The sequence below is a fragment of the Cibotium barometz genome, chromosome 17 (genome assembly GCF_041138505.1).
Source record: "Cibotium barometz isolate CiBa-2024 chromosome 17, ASM4113850v1, whole genome shotgun sequence".
NCBI lineage: Eukaryota > Viridiplantae > Streptophyta > Polypodiopsida > Cyatheales > Cibotiaceae > Cibotium > Cibotium barometz.
This window is the reverse complement of record NC_141062.1, coordinates 12,036,293-12,056,271: the sequence shown is the minus strand read 5'-3', so window position 1 is coordinate 12,056,271 and position 19,979 is coordinate 12,036,293. Positions and strand designations below refer to the sequence as shown.

At 45.0% G+C, this 19,979-nt stretch overlaps 1 protein-coding gene across 2 annotated transcripts; it reads right to left on the bottom strand.

Annotated features, from left to right (window-relative positions):
• Positions 1-4,032: 4,032 nt before the first annotated feature.
• Positions 4,033-19,652, bottom strand: LOC147629682 (Nucleoporin, Nup133/Nup155-like protein). 2 transcript variants are annotated; one of them, XM_086811207.1, is made up of 8 exons: positions 19,274-19,652; positions 18,735-18,859; positions 16,852-18,636; positions 15,922-16,652; positions 15,544-15,699; positions 4,962-5,310; positions 4,784-4,881; positions 4,033-4,688 (listed from the first exon to the last, which is right to left on the bottom strand). In XM_086811207.1, exons 1-8 carry the CDS (start codon positions 19,516-19,518, stop codon positions 4,146-4,148), a joined length of 4,032 nt encoding a protein of 1,343 aa, XP_086667333.1. In that variant the 5' UTR covers positions 19,519-19,652; the 3' UTR covers positions 4,033-4,145. The 2 variants fall into 2 exon arrangements, with proteins under 2 accessions (XP_086667333.1, XP_086667334.1); XM_086811208.1 differs by having other exon boundaries at positions 4,784-4,851; positions 19,274-19,651.
• Between the last annotated feature and the right edge of the window lie 327 nt (positions 19,653-19,979).

Sequence of the window (19,979 nt, the reverse complement as noted above, 5' to 3'; positions counted from 1 at the left end):
TTCGGAGAGCCACCTTCCCAAGAGCAGAAGCAAGCCTCATCCAATGTTTAGAACAAATCTCTCATGCAATATGTAAATTCAATATATTAGACAATGTAAGAAGGCATTGATCCTTGTATTAACTGCTCTCAGGATGTACAAAATTTTCTCATAATTGATGTAAACACGACATTGGTGTAACTATTCGCTATCGAAAATATAGGAGGCTCTATTTATGTATCTCCATGTTATAGTGATGATCTTTATGATATAGTTGGTAGCACCAGGAAAACTTGCTTCGTGTGATAATGTCTTTACATGAAATGGTCCTTTCTTTTCTCCGTGGTACCTACACGCAGAATTTAAAGGAATGTATATAAGTAATAATGATTATGGCTTAATGCTGAAATCTAGACGTTTTCAAGGTTAAATTTTAGACCGAAAAACTACCTATATAAAATGAGCTAACGACACTCTAGTTTTCATATATATTAAAGAACTGACATATAGTAAGTGTGCTCTAAGTTTTTTGAAGCGCATTTCGCATTTCTTTGTTAATAATATATTTATAAAAAGAATATATGGAAAACATCTAATTACCAAAAGTTTCGTTACGGTGGCTCTTTTCCTATTAGTCTAAACCCTCTCGAGGAAAAAGGCCCAAAATTGAGTCCAATACTCCCCTAATGCATCAAGGATATCAAGCACGGGAATAGCCTATAGAAGGCTCGACAGCTCTGTTGGGCGTGGGAAGGTGGCTTTGTGACTCTCCAAGATCTCCTAAATCTAGGGCTAATGTTTTTGTTGTTGGCAAGGTCCATGGAGTCTCGGGCATCGGGCTTGTTATAGTGATGTGGCCCGATCTAGAGTCATGCCAGAGTGGGGTCTAGTGGGAGGTCAACCACTCGAGAATGTGTGGCTCGATGAGACTATGGGTATGTTATCAATGGCTGGTGTGGCATCCTTTCATGGTCGGAAGAACAGGGTGATGGTGGTCGCTTGGGATCGGGGTGCACGTCTCCCATGGGGTCTCAACTCCCTAATGAGCGAGTCACTATGGCGATGAAGCTCTAGTAGGAAGAGGCCTAGGCACCGCTCATCTGGGTAATCCATGATCCTGGATAAGGGTTCAAACCCCTCTCTGAAGAGATAGTGGAACCTCCTTCGAATCTCATAATATACGGTGCACTTGCATATGAAGTGCTCCTTTAACTTGACCTCCCTCTAGCATATAGTGCATATCCTGTCATCGTGTGAGGTCTCTACATGACTCTCCTTATCTCTATCCTCAAAAGGTGCAATCACACCCGCAATTGGTCATTGCAATCTACATGGCATGTGACATGTATATGTCAAGATATCTAGCCCTTAGTATGAAACCACCCTCTATAAGCCTCAAAAAGTATTTATGTAGTACTATCGTTTGTGTGAGAGTGGCTCATGTGTTGTGGTCCAGGTAACCTATATGTATAGTCCCGATAAATCGTATTTGATCACCTGGTTCCTATCATCTTGAGATTGCATGATGAATGGGATGTCTGGGTCATAATGGAGCAGCGGAAGACGATCCACCCTAAGTCTCTGCTTTGTAAAGCAGGTGCATACTCAGTTATACCATGACTCGTGCCCATCTGCTCTACTAGCTACTGGGAGGACTATAGGGCGAGCCTTGGAGTCTCCAGGGGGCCATGCCACTGATCCGGTGAATGTATGTGACTGTCTAGAAGAGTGCCTTGACATGGGTGCTACCGTGAACTCTACCAGTATAATTTCATGTGGGACCGATGGTTTGGTGCGTATCATACGGGAGAGCATCAAGACTTGAGGCCTCTCTATCTTCAGCCATTTGGTTGTTGCAAGAGCACGTGCACAAAAGGGTAATCCATATATCTATGCTTGAGTGACCAAGGTGTCAAATATCCACATCTTGGTCCTCGGCTCCTAGAAATGGGCCTGGAAGCACTGTCTCTCATGAGAGCGAGAGAAGCATACCTATGCGTTAGTCTAGCCTCTACAGCATGGTTCGTCGAGAAGACTTTTCCAGTAAAAATGATTCCCTGAGTGTGCAATCTCCTTTGAGCTATCCGTGTAGGTGAAACTCAATCAAGATGTGAAAAGAGAGGATGTGTTGAAGACTATAACCTTGGCTTTCCCAAGGTTTACTATGAGATGTGTGCAAAAGTCTTGTAATGTGTCAAGATGCCTCTGTAGAGCCTTTGGAGAATTTGCAATAACCACAATGTCATCAACATAAAGTAGTATGGGAACAAGGATGCCTACTAGTGATATGCCTCCTCTCCCCCCTCTATCAATGAAGACCAAAATCTCATCAGTGTAGAGGCCAAGGAGAGTGAGAGAGAGTGGGCATCCTTGCTTCACTCTGATAGTACTAGAGATCTCCTCTTGGGCATCTCACCTGCCTTATGACCTTGATAGTACTAGAGATCTCCTGGGCATCTCACCTGCCCTATGACCGACTCATATAATGCATTGATTCCCAAATCTTGGAGTCTTTGCAATAGTCTAGCTTCAGGCACTATATCAAAGCCTTCGCGAAAATGCAATAAACCCATCGATGTCACACTCTGGGCCTCCTTGGAGGCTGAAGATGTGATCCAATGTGGAGAATGACCTGTGGAAGCCAACATGTCCTAATTCTTTGTGCCCATGTCTCTCTACTAGTGTGCTGAGCTCCATCTCAATACTAACCCATAAAGGTTGGCCAATGTGTGGCCAATCATAATAGTCTTGTAATTGTTAGGGTCCATGGGATCTCATGATGATATGGACTATCCAAGTGGGTGCGAAGCCTTCCAAAAGAGCCCGATTGTGAACATATGGGCCAAGGAGATCGATAGAGTCCCTCCCACATGGGATATGTACTCTCGCAAGAGGCCCTCATGGTCTTGTGATCTACCGTTTTTGAGTGTCCGAATGGTTGGGCCACCATGATGGGTGTGAAAAGGTGGAGAAAAAGAAAGAAAGTTATATTAACGTCTACTGAAGACCCCAAGGGCCTATGAGACCAAAAGTAATACAATGGTACCATGGATACCAAGAGATGATCCTATGTAGAGTGAGATATGTTGTGATCAGTTGATGACAATATACCCGCCTTGGCCAAAACCAATCTGATGGTGGAGTGAGAGAGAGGAAGATGGAGAATTAAAAATTTTAAAATTAAAATTTCAATATGAGCACTTTTTGCTAAGTAAGTTTGTATGCTTATGTCCAATAGATAAAATCATTAATGAATTCCTTAAAAGGGCCCCTAAAATATCGCGTGCCTCTCTGTCTTAGGGTCTCTCAACGCACAAGCTATGACATGGGAGAGTGAATATGCACGGCATTTTACATGCACAAGATAGAGACGAAGGCCATCTTGCCATGCCCAACATTCTCTTAAATTAGAGGGGAATTCCATTGCTTATTTTAATAGGATTCGGTCTTCTAGGCCAAGCGACAAGAACGAGCCTCACAGATGCGTCCCTCTTAAATAAGATACAAAGACATGCTAGGAGAAAACAATATCATTCAAGAGTTATGTGACGTGGGAAAACTATCCAAGGGGACTCGGTGCCTTCAGGGTATGCTAGCCCGCCCCGAAGAATATGCATCTATATGGGGAGGAGGTGCAAGGAGAGGCAAAGCACGGACCCATGGTAGGCACACCTAGGAACGCACTCACGCACCGGGTAGGCACGTTAGGCCTTCCTGGGTGCGAGAGAGGTTCCGTGGGTGCCGAGTGCCCCGGGGAGGTTCTCAACTCCACCCACGAACAAATTGAGAACCAAAGTAAGACCAGAGCACTTGCATTGCAACATTGAGATGACTAGCTGACATTAGGGTCTGCAGTTGATTGGCACTGCAAGTGAGAGGCCTTTGAAAGAGGCAAAGGAGGCCCCCTATGAGACACGTCTATCCACCCTTTCCCCTGTTTGAATTGCTAAGGTGCTGAGCAAACCAACAGCCATCATAAAATCTCCTTATGACAATTATCTGACCGCTGTCTCATAAAATCATCCTGGATCCTGAAGACACAAAAAAGATGGCTAGATGTGAAGTTGGTATCATTTACGGTAGTAAACTGACATATTTTAGTTGACTGAAAGTTCTCACAATTGTCAATCCACTACACAACAATCAAGTAAAGCAGCCCAAAACAGCTAAACCTCCATTCCATCGCTCAAATCTTTGTCATACAGCTCAACTGTGCATTTACCCATCCGAATAGCAGCAAGCATGGCCTGTCCTGCTTCTGGGAAATCTTGGTGCTGCATCAACACGGTTTCAACGCTTGATATATCCGTCTCTTTACCCAAATCTGTATTTTCTTCTGCCTCCTCTTGCAATAGGGGTAGGATATCTTGGAAGGAACCTCCAACACAAAAGGAGTCTTCACCATAACAGCGCTTCGCTGCCTGATATAAAACTGTATTTTGTAAGGCTTCCAAATGTTGTTCATCACTCCAACCATCTCTTTCTGATACTTGTCTCATCATAATCCAGTTGTCTTGGTCAGCAGCCTTCAACCAAGCAGTCTCAACAAGGCTTTTGTTACACCTTCGAAATATGTCTCCACCCCAAGCAAAAACATCAAATGCCCGCAATACTAGGTCCCTGCTTTCACAATTGAGGCAGACCTCCACAAGCTGTCTTGGTGTCAAGACATCATCATCTTCAACCATCCCCAACTGATAAGCTTCCCCCTGCAGAAATTCCAGTACAAGCTTTTCAGAGACATTCTAGTTCAATGACTAAGCGACACAAAACTGAGCTTGCACTCCAATGAGAGAGAACCTACCTGGACATTGATCATCTCAATGTCTGCATTGATACTCATAGCTTTATCACCTGATACCACTTCTCCGCCTGGATCATGCATCACAAATTCATTTTGACCTGAGAACATACTTGAAATCTATCAAAATGGAAACAGAAATTATTCCTCCCAGAACAGTCGGCGCAAACAATGTTCAAACCTGCAAGAGTTGAAAGTTTAGCCAAGTTCAGAAGCCTTTTTCTGTAACGTAAGTTCAGCTTCCCAACCTTACAGGAAGCTTTCAAATTTCCTTGAATAGAATCCACTGTAGCAGACACTGCTGCATCCTTCGACAGAGCCAACCAGCGCAGCGTGCTTGATGCGAGGGTGAAGTGCTGCATGTAGAGCTCATGGAGCCAAAGGAGGTCCTTGTGATTTTGAAGGAATAATAAAAGTTCGTCTTTGAATTCTTCCCCCAAGCGCAAGAGTTTGGAATATTGTCGATTGCGGTAGCATTGCTCAAAAACAAAATTGCTGAATCTGCCCTCCTTCAATCCCATACTTTCATGCTACATTGGACACACTGAACTTAGTCTCTCTCTCTCTCTCTCTCTCTCTCTCTCTCTCTCTCTCCTGCGAGCCACAGTGCTCTGAGCTGCGAGACCACCTCAGCCCCCTGGACCACGACCATACCCAGTCCATCAGGGCCAGATCGATGTGATCCTTACACGTCACCGATGCACAATGGAGGCCTCTTCTTCACAGCCTCTCTTCACTATTTCAGATCTTGCGGCCACCCTCTCCTGCCTGATGATGGATCTCCTTCATAGACCCCTCCCCTCCATAGATTCGGGATACAGTGCATTATGATCATTCTTGGATACTTTATAGCATGCTCCCCCATTTGTTCTCTGCATTTACCTAGCAGTTGCTTCAGTTACTAGGTTTCCAGTTTCAGTTTCAGTTTCAGTTTCGTTTTAGTATTCCATGATAATGATATTCCATGGAGACTTGTAATCATCTTTTGTCTCATAGGCTCGATGGGCCTTTTGTAAGACGTAAATATAACTTTCTTTCTTTCTTTCTCTGTACTACCTTTTTAATCTCCTAGACCCTCTGGGTCTTTTGCAAATTTTAATCTCTCTCTCTCAGCCTGTATGAGATCCGCTGGGACAGATGGACCAGGAGAGAGCCACGTGACCCCCACTGAGTGAGCACCCCCAAGCCCGCAGCTTGTTAGCCCCACACACCTGCAGAGTCCTCTGCGAGAGAGCAGCCCTCCAGAGGACTAGAGGTTCCCAGTCTCGGGACCCTTGCTTCGAATCCGGGACTTGCTTCAACAACATAGCTAGTGGATATAGTGGCCATGTACTCAGTTTATGAGGAGGATGGCACATGAGGCTTTATTGCTGCCTACTCTATTGAACAAGCACAGCCTGCATAGTGCATTGGCCCTGCTTTTTTTTTCTGCAGCTAGTTTTTTCATTTTTTATGTTGCCTTGACTCAAAGATCACAGATAACATCATTTTGGTCTCATAGACTTTTTGGGTCTTTAGAAGATGTTAATAACAATGGCCAAGATCTACAGGACAACAGAGATTACATTTTTGGCAAAGAGAGGGGGACAAAGAACCCCAGGCCAGGCAGGTTTCAAGAGAAACCACTCTACTCCAGATCATATCTTTACTCTCCCTCTTCTGCAAGGTGATGGCGTTATATGAGGCTGTGATTGGTAGGGTACAGGCACCAGGAGGAGTTTTAGGGGACATTGGTAGTACTATTGGGGTAAAACAGGGCTGCCTACTCGCTCCTACACTATCTGGGTTGTATATAGATGAGACTTCATCATTTGTGGACAAGTTTAAGGGGGACATGTTTACGATTAGCTTAGGCGGTTGTGCCCATTTTACTATATGCAAAAGACAGTCCTCATCTTTGATTCTACAAAGGCATTATTGGGATTTCAGAGTTAGTTGGTATGAACACCCTCTAGAGGTGTGAACAGCCCTTACTAAGGTCTAGATCAAAAGATGAGGCTTGATGCCTATAAAACCATGCACTTGGGAGGTTCGTATGGCAATAAGAATATCATTTAAGTTGTGCAACATCTCTCGCTTGTGATCTATCGCATCTCTCTCCATAGGTTGTATGATGATGATGGTCCCACTTTGTATCATATGGCTCGGATTTGACATTCCCAGCTCATAGCTCTAGTTTTTGTTTTCTTTTGTACCATGATGAGATTACATGGAATTACTTTTGGTCTCATAGAGCCATTGGGTCTTTTGAAGACGTTTAATATAACTTTCTTTCTTTCTCCATCATTCTCATGGATTATATGCACATGGACCAGCCCATAAGGCACCTCATCATGGGGGTTGCCTAGCACATGGGTCTAAGGACCCTATGCCAATGCTCCTTGGCATGATCGCTAGCTTAGCTAGCATACTCAGCATATCAGCCACCTTCTAGCCCTTGGATGGCATAGGCAGCCTACAGAGGCCTCCATATTGCAGTTGGCCAGCAACAAGAGCTTCCATTCATCGGTCGGCCAGCATGTCTTGCAAACAACCATGAGTCGACCAGCATTAAATCTGGATCAGCAACAGTTGGGTATGCTCCTATAGTCGGCCAGCATAAGGGATAGCATTGGAAACATGCGCGTTTAACGCTATTAAATAGCATTTTTTGTCCCATCAAAACAGGCCGACAGATATGGATGAACCGATCAGCAGCATAAATCCCTATATAAGCATTCTCATCAAATCAGTTTACAAGCAGTTATGTGTGCCTCCGGCCTCTTGAGCATACATTCAGCATTCAGCACTTCACTGTGCTACAGCCCCAAGGCCTCCATGAAGAGCTTCTTCAACATTCAGCCAGCATATGTGCATCCCTCAGTTCTGCGTTTGCATTGTGGTAATTGAAGAGCAAATAAAGGGAGCCTGGACAGCATATGGTTCTCAGCATGTGTTCGGTCTACTTCATCCTTGCGTCGGACAATCCTCAATCATCATTCATACTCATTGTACAAAGTTCTCCAAAGAAATATCAACAAATACTCCTGCTTGCACGGTGGGGAACTTCAATGGGTGATTGGGACCCAATACTGTGTCAACTCTATCTTCTCTCTCTCTTCTCTCTCAAGTAAAGTGGAATTGCATAGACTCACAGAATTAAAGAAGGCTTTGTTGCGCATCATGACGATCAACCTATTGCATGCTACATTGGTATCAAAGCTGCAAGTTGTGACCCAGCTTGGCTACCCAAAAGTGGGAGCATTCTGTGGATGGTAAAACTACGGTTAGGAAAAACCACCCAAGCCTCCACAATGTCAATAAGAGACATCGTTAGAAAGCTACAGAGAAGATATGGAAGGAGAGATCTACAAAGAAGCACAACCACTACAAAAACGCTTCCGCAAAGCAATGAAGATTTCATCAAATTACTCTTGGAGCAAAACCAATTGCTAAGGATAGCTGCTATGCACGCAAACATGTTCTCCCTATACTGGCGCACTAAGGAACGAGTTCCTCCATGTAACATGCAATGGAATTATGCGTAGATGTAGAATCCTATCACACAAAGTCTCAAACCGCCTTCTGTATCCTGAGTTTCGTGAGTCTTTAGCAATCCACTTTATCACTTCACACTTTAAGAGATGAGAGGGAAAGAAAGAAAGAAAGAAAGATTTTATTAACGTCTTCCAAATTGGGGGTTTCAGGTCATGCACTTAGCCAGAGCAGGCGTATATCTAGGCAGGGAGTGGCTGTATGGCTTGGGCCCTAGTCTAGCTTGGAATTACCTACATAATACGCTACGTTTTGAGCATGGAGGTAGAGTCATTACCCTGCAAGGCGACCGTACTGTCCCCGCCACACCACTTATTTCCTCCATGGAGCTATGCACAGCGGTCCGCAGAGACCAGATAGCAGAGGTATATGCTTGTTACCCTCTTTTAAATTCTGTTTCCGTAGATGAAACTGTAAATGATGTTTACGTAGACAAACAAGGAAAACAAAATAGCCTTGGACGAGACCCACTGTTTGAAAACCCTGTTTGGCATGCATGCGATTCAAACAAGAAAAAATCCAAGGTGAAAGAGACATTAAAGAAGAAGTACGTAGATACTTTAACGAATTTATTAGAGGAATTTCAGGATGTTTTTCCTGATGATTTGCCAAATGGTTTACCACCATCTAGAGAAGTAGACCATGGCATCGAAGTTATGCCAGGATCAAAACCTATAAGCAAACCTGCTTATAGATTAAGCCACTCCGAGGCACAGGAGGTGGAAAAACAATTGACGGAATATTTGAACAAAGGCTTCATTCGGCCTAGTTCAAGTCTGTGGGCATCGCCTATTCTTCTGGTAAAGAAGAAAGACGGATCTATGCGGATGTGCATAGACTATAGGGCTCTTAATCAGATAACGATTAAGAACAAGTATCCAATGCCACGCATGGATGAGTTGTTTGATCAACTCTATGGATCGAGATACTTTACAAAAGTAGACCTGAGATCAGGGTATCATCAGGTTAGAATTAAAGCAGAAGACGTTGCGAAGACAGCATTTAGGATCCGTTTCGGGCATTTTGAGTTTTTGGTTATGCCATTTGGGCTAACCAATGCTCCAGTGACGTTTATGACGCTGATGGACAGTATTTTACGTCCATATCTAGGAAAATTCGTAGTAGTTTTCCTAGATGATATTCTTGTGTATAATAAGACACAGAAAGAACACATAGAGCATTTGCGTCTAGTGTTCGAGTTGTTGCGAGAGCACAAACTATTTGCAAAGAAGAGCAAATGTGAATTTTTTGAAACAGAAATTCACTACCTTAGCTATATTATATCCGCCGATGGTACGCAGATGAAGCCAGAAAAAGTAGAGGCTATTCTTAAATGGCCAGCGCCGAAGAATCTCGAGGAACTGCAGATTTTTCTTGGCATGTCGAGGTTCTACCGACAGTATGTGAAGGACTACACGAAGATCGCAGTCCCGTTAACTGACCAGTTACGGTCAAAAAACTAAAAACATTAGTTGGGGGGAAGCCCAACAGAAGAGCTTTGATAAGCTCAAGGTGACTATAGCAGCTGCACCTGTTTTGACTATTGTCGATTCAAATGAGCCGTTTGTCTTGGAAACAAACGCTAGTAATGAGGCCGTTGGGGCCGTACTTATGCAAAGGGAACGCCCAATTGCATTTGAGAGTAAAAAGTTAGATCGTGCGCAGCGTAACTACTCGGCTTATGAGCGAGAGTTATTAGCGATAGTTCATGCACTGAAAAAGTGGAGACACTATTTATATGGTGCTACTTTTGAGGTCCGGACGGACCATGAAAGTCTGAAATAGCTTTCAAGTCAAAATGAACTGAAGGGTAGAAAAGCTCGGTGGGCGGAGATTCTATAGGAGTTTGACCTTCAGATACGTTACCAGAAAGGTAAGTATAACATGGTGGCAGATACACTTAGTCGCATGCCACAGATTAATGAACTTAGTTTCACAGTCTTCAAGAATGATTTCTTGGAGTCACTACGTGGTTTATGTGAGCACAATCCATCTTTTACAGAGGTCTGGCGCGCTGTACGCGTACGCACTTCTTCACAGATGTGACCACCTCCCTCGTTGGCACGGATTGCTAGTCCGGAGAGACTGGCCGAAGGTGCAACGGGAAGGGAAGCGAGAGTTAGTCCGGAGAGACTAGCCGTGTCTTCCGGGTACAATTTGGAGCCGGAGAGCTCTGACGTAGACCCTTCATCACCTTTGACTGCCACGGCTTCAAAGAGGAGTGATAAACTTCGTCGGGGGGAGAAATATGCTAATTACTCCATTGACGACGGGTACTTACTCTACAGGGGTAGAGTATGTGTACCAGCTATTGGTGACTTTCGGGCCCAAATTCTTAAAGAAAGTCATGATAGTCCAAGTGCGAGTCATCCCGGGATTCAAAAGACCTATGCACTAGTAAAAAGACAGTTTTATTGGCCTAGTTTGTTTAAGGACATCCAGACTTATGTGATGAAATGCAATAAGTGCCAGGTCAATAAACACGAACGTCTTAAGGTTGGAGGACTACTCCATCCGCTGGAGATTCCTCAGGGAAAATGGGAAAGCATTTTCATGGATTTCATTACCAGTTTACCCAAGACGAGTCGAGGGAATGACTCGGTGTGGGTGGTAGTGGACAGGTTAACTAAAATGGCAAAGTTTATCGCCACGAAGAAAACTGTTAAAACGCCAGAGTTGGCAAAACTCTTTATTGAACGTCTCTAAAAGCTATATGGCCTGCCCGCAGATATAGTGTCGGATAGAGATAGATGTCAGAATCGAACATGCGGAAGTTTGAATACACATAGAGAGAGAGAGAAGTTGACGCAGAGAGAGAGAGAGAGAGATTGGTGAACAACGCTTGAACTTGATTAGCAATGAATAGATGATTACAATGGTGTGCATGGGTATGTTTATATATCCACATATGAAGGTTGGCCGACTCACAATGTTACGACTTAATTCCACATGAGATACTATAATTTTAACACCCTCTCTGTAGCTCATAGTGGGCATAAATGAAGAAACCAAGTCGATGCAGATGCAACCATGGACACCCTAGCATGGCCTATGCTAGGTACACCTCGGATCATGCACCAATCAACCTGTCTCCACAAGAAAATGCCATCTTGAGCTTCAGCTGCCACATAGAATAATGAACTGCAGATGACTCCACGTCCATGATCCCCCATTCGTTGAACTGAGAACACATCACGTCCAAAAATCCTCTGAACCTTGAACTGTCGACACATGACGCCCAAAATTCTCTGACAATGAACTAGGAACTCATCCCATCCATAGTGTGCTACCAATGAACTACGAACTCATCACGTCCATAGATTTGTCAAGCTGTTCCATGCCAGATGCATGTGCCTTGAACTCGGACACACGGGTCCAAATCACCAAAAAAACGGGAGCACAGACTGCCCCTCTCTGCCACTCACATGCCTCTCTCTGGCTGAAGCACGTGATAGCATCCATCCACCAAGCTAGAATGCTGGAGCATGTGCCAGTGTAGTCCTCGCCACACCGGCAGACGCCGTAGCATCCTTAGTAGAATCACTGTCACTGTCATCCTCGTCAGCTTTGCCTTTGCCTTTGTCATTCGTCGAGCCTTGAGCTTTAGCTTTGGATTTGCAATCCCGAGCCAAATGCCCTCGCTTTCCGCACTTATAACAACGGCTCTCCTAGACTTCTTATTGGATTCCGATGCAGCATGTGCCGATTCTACATCCTTCAGAACTCGAATCTTGCCTTGGGAAATGAGCACTGCTTCCTCCTCAATGAGAAAAGAGCTGAGATCATCAAATTCCAGCTTTTCCTTCGTGACTTGTAAGCGTAATGCCCTCGAGACCATCTCGTACTCCTCAGGCAACTTCGTAAGAACCAAGGCAGCTAACTGGGTACTAGTTAACGCACTATTCATAGCCGATAACTGATCATGAATAACCTTTGCCTTCATTAGAAGTGACTGCATAGAGGTCCCGGTTTCAAACTTGATGGAAAACAACTGGCCGAGAAGGGTTACTGCTCGCATTGTTGAGTCTCGATCAAACATTCCTGCAAGCTTTGACCACATTTCCTTGGCAGTCTTTAAAGTCTGAATGGCAGGGGAAATTTCCTTGGTGAGAGATTCTGCAATCGCTGACATCGCCTTCGCATTGTGAGCATCCCAATCCACAAGAGATTTGAGAAACTACTCCTCCTGAAGACGTGTAAACCGATTGCTATCCCTTCGGGGACGTTCCTCCGAGCCATCAACAATGTCCCATAAGCCTTTTCTGCTAAACCACAGCCTCATGATCAAATTCCAATGCGCATAATTGTCGCCATTCAGTTTGTCATCCTTGCTCGAACACGGGAGTCCCATCTCGAAAACTCCGTCCACCTCTTCTCAGTCAACCCGGTCTGCCCGCTTCAAAGTTTGCCAAGCACAGAGAGCAGTAGCGTTTTTATGAAACGCTGCCCAAGCCACGTGTGTTGCTTCTTCTCCGCATACAATTCAACAGTTCCCTCGGGAAAACATGAATGATAAATCTCAGAACTCCATAGCAAGCTCTCCGGACAGCAAGACCACCTAAGAGTTTGTAACGCAGGGATTCTGCCTGCGCAATAGCACAGAGGCCACGGTTGTTCACCTTCTCAGCCAGCCGCCTTGTTGCAGCCGCCAACACCTTCGCTATTGTGCTCTGCCACTTGAAAAAAAACGCTGAAACGCTGCCGCCCTTTGAGGTCTTGTGTCACCTTCGAAGCATGTAGCATAGACACGCGAGCTGCCCTCTGTCTCTCTTTGCCACCACAGTGCTGCAGCAGCCACCTTCTCCAACTCCTCCGTGTACCCAAGAATCAACGAGCACTAAGCTCTGATACCATGTCAGAATCGAACATGCGGAAGTTTGAATACACATAGAGAGAGAGAGAAGTTGACGCAGAGAGAGAGAGAGAGAGAGATTGGTGAACAACGCTTGAACTTGATTAGCAATGAATAGATGATTACAATGGTGTGCATGGGTATGTTTATATATCCACATATGAAGGTTGGCCGACTCACAATGTTACAACTTAATTCCACATGAGATACTATGATTTCAACAATAGAAAGTTCAACAGTCATTTTTGGAGGGAAGTCTTCAAAAAGTTGGATACTACTCTGAGTATGAGTACGGCAGATCATCCGGAGTCTGATGGTCAAACTGAAAGAGTTAACCAAATTCTAGAGGATATGTTGCGTTCTTATGTTAGTAAGAAGCAATCTAATTGGAAAGAGTACTTGCCCTTATTGGAGTTTGCCTATAACAGCTCCAAACACTCAGCGACTGGATTTACACCATTCATGTTAATGTATGGATTCTAGCCGAGATCTCCGATGGCTGTAGGCCTAGATAAGGAGAAGATTCAATCTGTCAAGGATTTCCTTGAAGATATGAATGATATGCTCAGAGCCGCACGTGAGAGCATTCGTAGCGCTCAGGATCGCGCTAAGACTTATGCGGATAAAGGACATAGAAAGGTGACCTTTGTAGAAGGTGACTTTGTATTCTTTAAGGTTCCTGCGCAGTCAGAAACCATGAAAACGAAAAAGTGTGATAAACTTTCTCCGAGATATTGTGGTCCTTTTAAAATCCTTAAGAAGATTGGGGACGTAGCATATAAACTTGAGTTACCGGAGAGTTCTCAAGTCCATCCTGTCTTCCATGTCAGTAAACTGAAGAAATCAATTCACGGGTTAGAGAACGCAGTTTCTCCAGAGATTTTGGTGGACTTGATAGAGCCACCAAAGATACCACATGAACCTGAAAAGATTCTAGACTATCGTGACAGACAAACCCGACATAAAGTGTACCAGGAGGTACTTGTTAAATGGACAAACAGGGATGAGGAGGCAGCTACTTGGGAACGCTGTAGTGCAATTTCCAAGAGGTTTCCCTAGTTTGTTTTTTCGAGGACGAAAACTCTTCTAAAGGGGGGGTAATGTCACATAGGCTGTAACGCCTGTGACCGACGGCAGACCGGATGGCCGAGGACGTGGCCATCCGGGGTTCATTGGGAGAGACGCCCATGCGGAGTCATGGGCGGCCAGGCTAGTGTGGACGGCAGGCCACACACTATATAGCCTGGGGGATGAGGGGTAATCCTCATTCTTCCTCTATGGCTGGGTGGTGAGCAAGAGGCCGTCCCCTCTCGTGGTAACGCCCGTAGTGGTGTTACAGTAATCTAACAGGTTTGCTGTGTTTGCTCCCAAAAAACCATTGTGTGAGTGTCTATCAGATTGGCATCCGATTACTCTGATACCAGTGGTTTATAAGTTGGTTTCTAAGATGCTGGTTCGCTGGCTGTCCCACATTTTATATGCTGGTTTGCACCCTGCCCAGTATGGTATTGTGCCTCGTCACAAGCAGATTCTTGATAATATTGCTAATACTTACATTGGGATAGAGTATGCCAAATACACTGGTCAGGATGTTCTTATCATGCAAGCAGACATTGAGAAAGCTTTTGATACCATTCAATGAGATTTCATTGCGGCAGTTGGGCTTCGGTCATCGCATGCAACATGTGGTGCATTGGCTCTATGCGGATGGCTCTACCCGCTGCCTATTGGCTGATGCTCTCTCTTCCTCTTGGACATTGGGCCGCTCTGTCTGGCAAGGCTGTCCTCTCAGTGCCTTGCTATATGCTATCGCCACTCACCCGTTACTACCATACATGGTTGCTTTGATTTCGGAGCAGTGCTTGCATGGCATTGCTATTCCTGGGGGGGGGGGGGGGGGGACGCCTTTTGTTGGTATGGGTGCATGGATTGGTGGCACTAGATGGACCACATGGTCGTATGGACTGCCCAGGTCTATGGATATAAGTGCCAGTGGGGCGATATGATATGTGTGAAGAGTGGTCCAAGGTAAACCAGTGACTTGGATGTAAGTGCCAGTGGGGATATGGTGTGTGAAGAGTGGTTCAAGGTAAACTGGTAACTTTGCTTAAGCATTAAAGAAATCGCTAAAGGAGAAAATGCAGAACTTGCACGATGCAAAGAATGCACAAATGCCTACCATCACTCAATCTTGTCACTGTATGAACATGCTCGCAAGTGCAGTACACATTTACAATCACAAAGTCATTCAGCCTTTAAGTTCTGTCAACCCTCTGACCCTAACACAAATAAACTGCTATGCTTTTGCATCTACTCACACATATTAAACTGCAAGATAGCAAGAAGATTTGATGAAAATGAAGAAAGAAGTAAGCACCATGAGGCTTCGCAAACAATTCATATCATTCAGTTCAGTGCAGATATCCCACAAAGTTTGGTAGCCCGCATGCCGTCTTGCTAGAGACACTAAAGGTGGATACAGTCTCTTTATAACATTCAGCTTTTGCTGTTCTCCATTGGCACCATCAAGGTCCTGAAAAACAATATGCATTTTACAACATTGACAAAAAAAATAATCCAAACAAGTACGTCTGGTGAAGCTTTAGAAAGGCAAATAGAACATGGTTGTAACAGAATGCAATTATCACTTACCTAAAAGGCTTTGGACAGTCTCATTGCTCAAAGAATGATTCCTGAGCATGCACAGACAAGACTCTGGCGCAATCGAAAAACATCAAGACAAAAAACACCTTACCTCAGTTGCAGCCTCCGTAACTCCTTTTGCATACTGATACATGGCACCAAGAAGTGTGTCTCTTCTGCTCCAATATTCCATCTGCAAGCCTCTGTACTCTTCCTCGCACTCCACTTTGGCAGTGATGGCACCAGCATAAGCTTCCAGCAAAATGTCAGTAAGCTCCTCCAAATGAACTATTAATGTTGCCACAAGTGAAGGCACCAAAATAGATGCTTCTTCCTTCAAATCCAGGATGAGGGTGGCAAGCTTCCACAGTCCTGATCTAACAACAGGCTTGCAGTACCATGGTGTCAAACCCTCTGGCGAAGGATACCAGGTTTGTTGAGCATCTCTGTACCGAATTGCAGTTTGCAGTGCTTTAGTGCACGCATACGAGATCTCGCAAGTTTTCTCCACCTGTGTGTGGGCAGGCTGATCCTTCCTAACAACTATATCAATATGCTGATGAATGCAAGAGAACAAATCCTCTATGTCAGAAGCCCGACTATAAAAGACTTCTGCCTTGTCCCTGTCCAGAAGCATGACATTGTTCCTGCGTGTTTTTTCCCCCACAAGCTGTACAAGGTCCCACAATGCTCCACCCGGTTCAGCAGACTGTGTCTCTATGGACTTTGCAGAATCAGGTGGGCTCTGTAGCCGTGCTTGAACCGAAGTATTGTGCATTTCTCGGAGCCAAATCATTGCCGACAGCTTTTCTCCATGTTCCATGATAGCATGCAACGCACCTCCTAGATAAGAAACCAACAAAATAAATTTCTTATCAAACAAGCTGCTTGAAGGGGTGAAAAAACCCAGTAATTTGTTATATCATGAAGCAAAAATGCTTCCTTGCAGTTTTCCGTGTTTATACATAAATCATTGAGATAATTGACTTACAAAAGGAAAATATTTCAATAGCAGGTACCAAGTGCCAATTTGAAAACATACTCTGCCTTTGTTGGAGCTCCTCATAACACTTTGAAGCCGATAAGAAGTGCAAAAACTGTTGATGACGGCGCTGCTTCTCTGCAAGCTGAGAAGAAACTGCAGCCAGTATAGCTGCATTTGTAACCATGCCTGCTGTCCAATGTTTTGCAAGGGTGTCCACTAGACCTTTACTAGCAAGAACAAACACATTTGTACTTGCTTCTTTCTCAAAGGCCCCAGCCTGCTGAAGTTTCTCTAGCACACAATCTGTCTGAGAAGTTGTTAAATAGTCCTGGAAGAAGTGACCAACTAAAGCCTCCGCCTCTTCATCATGTAAAGGTTGTGCGTGAACTATAGAAGTTTCATTTCTTTGTCCAAATCCATCTGTCTCAGCGCTAGCCCTCCGCAGCATCGGGTTGTTCCCCAAAGAAGACCGCCGTCGATCTTCTCTCCCAGTTCCCTCGTTTTGACTGCCCCTCCGTGACAAACTTCTTTCTGGAGGTTCTACCCCGCAGAGTAATACTGCCTTGCCAGGAATTGCCCAAACCCCTGCTTTCTCTGTAAGGACTAACCATGAACCCTCCTCGTTGTCCTCGGACGATGAAAGAACACAAGCATCCACCACCTTACCCGCATCCCAAGCAAGGTCAAACTGATATAATCTTATAGTTCCTCCACTGCAGTAAGCTACAGTAGCTGTTCCATCACTGGCTAATATCATGACTGAGCCCTCAGGCTTCCCTCCGACACGAAGCCGCATGGAATATAGAAACTCCTCTTCTTCGATCCTGGCTTTAGGCAGGATAACCTGAATACCCCCTTCCCTTTGTGCAGAATTAGAGAGGCATGAGTAGGTGGCAATGAAATACTGCATATAGCTGGAACCGTTAATTCTATCCTTAGAGTAGGATGCAAGCAACAATTTTAGCCTTTTCTTTGCCACATCTATCTGCAAATCTAATAACCAAACCTGCTTTTGGCCAGCAAGCATTTTACTGTCGTCCAGATCTGCAAGCACATCAAATGTCCATGCTAAATGGACCTGGTGGCCTGAATCAAGCTCAACATCCCAGCATTCCAACCCAGTGGCAGTCAATAGCAGTACTTGCCTCCAACCTTCCTTTGAAGAGCCTTCATTATTTTGCCATGTAACGGATCTTGCACCAGAACTGTTCATGATGAAGAAAGATTGACCCAATTCACCTCGAGCAGGTCCATCGTCCACTTCTCTTGGAACACGGTCTCGAGAAATGCCATTGCAGCTACAATCAAAACGCCACAGTTCCCCACTTGATCGACAGGCTATAGCCACACAACCCTGCTTATCTGTACCTATATATGGAGAAGCTACCATTGAATTAACATGACTGGCTGCAACAGCACCACTCCAACCAGATGTTGCCTTTCGTCCTACCGCTACACTGGGCTTGTCCCCAATAATTTCCTCAGAAGTGATACTCACTATAGGTACACAGCCTGCTTCTGAGAAAATGTTGGGCCAAAAGACAACCGCTAGAGACTTTTGACTGCACATAATCATAGATGCAGCCGTGCACTTCTCAGCAAATTTTCTGTTCCCCACCTGTGTCTCGTTATGCAAATTAATGATGCAAACTGCCCAGCTGTCGCCATGCTTGGGATCAATGCTGTCATGGTTAGCCGTACAAAGTAGATGAGGCATGGGTAAAATCCTGAAACTTTCAGGCGATTGACTAGAAACATGGCTCCAAACAAACATGTGGGTGCCTTGAATCATCCATGATAGCCCCATACTGTGATCCATCCCACCGCATACTCTGGAGTAATCTGCTGCAGCAAGGCTGAGTAAGGACTGCCACTATACTAGTGGGTGATAAAACAATGTCACAAAAATGGGAATGATAATCAAGCCACAAAACATCCACCTGGTCTTAAATGTGGTGGTTCGTCCAGTTGTGCGGTCCTAAGCTTTTGTGGAAAATCACTCACAAAAACAGGCTGACTGTTATCTGTTGTACTCTTCTTGAGACTCTTGAGAACAGAGGGCGACCTGTGAGCCCCCCAATTCAAAAGGGAAAAAACCACAATAATCAAAACATGGCATTGCAAGGAGTACTAAATGGTCGCCAGGATGCCCCTTTCCACTGGTCAAGACAACCAGTGTAGCCAGGAGGCTGAGGTTGAATGGGCATACCAGCGATCCATTCCTGACCGTCATGGTGGCTGGGAGGCGCATTTCAAGACAGAATGCAACTTCAGTACAACGCATCAGCACAAGTGAGAATGTGAGAGCATCACCATGCCTTGTGTGCTTTTGTGAGTAAACGTTTGGTGGTATTCAAAGGATAGGGTGAATGCCTTCCCATTTGCCGGCTACCACGACGGAAGCTGAAGAAAGGATCATGTCTTTTCTAACACGCGCTACAAGATTATTTCTTTTGTGAACCTGAATGCAGAGAGTTACCTGATGGATGTGTTGGCCAAGCGGCGAGACGAGGGAGAAGGAGAGGGCCCAAGTCCTGGAGAAGCCAAGCGGTAGGAGGAGTGCTGCATCTGCAAGGGGGTGGAGGGGGACCCGGGCGACGCTTCCTCCCCGAAAGTAAGCAGACGCCCGTCCCTGTGCTTGAGGGGAGTGGCTCTCCCTCGCGCAGCGGCTGCGGCACCATCTTTATCCCTGGGTTTCGAGCGAGGGTCTGCTGGCGAGAACATTTTCCTCTGTCAAACACGCATACTGCAAAGAGGACTTCAAATATAGAACACTAGTATTGCACCCGCGCGTTAAGGTTCCAGAAATGAACTATTCCCTCTCTACAACCATCTCTCTCTCTCTCTCTCTCTCTCTCACACACACACATGCACATGCACATGACCCTCTCCCTCTCTCTGTCACGTACACACACTCTCAAATGTTGAAACTCTCTCTTTTCTCACACATGCACACACATACACACCTGCTCTCTCTCTCTCTCTCTCTCTCTCTCTCTCTCACACACACACACACATGCACACACCCCCTCTCTCTTCTTACACTCTCCCACACATAGAAGCGCTCTCTCTCTCTCTCTCTCTCTCTCTCTCAATCTCTCTCTCTCTCTCTCTCTCTCTCACGCACACATACACATATGTAAATATATAGTATATACAATATTATGTTTTAGATACATAAACCT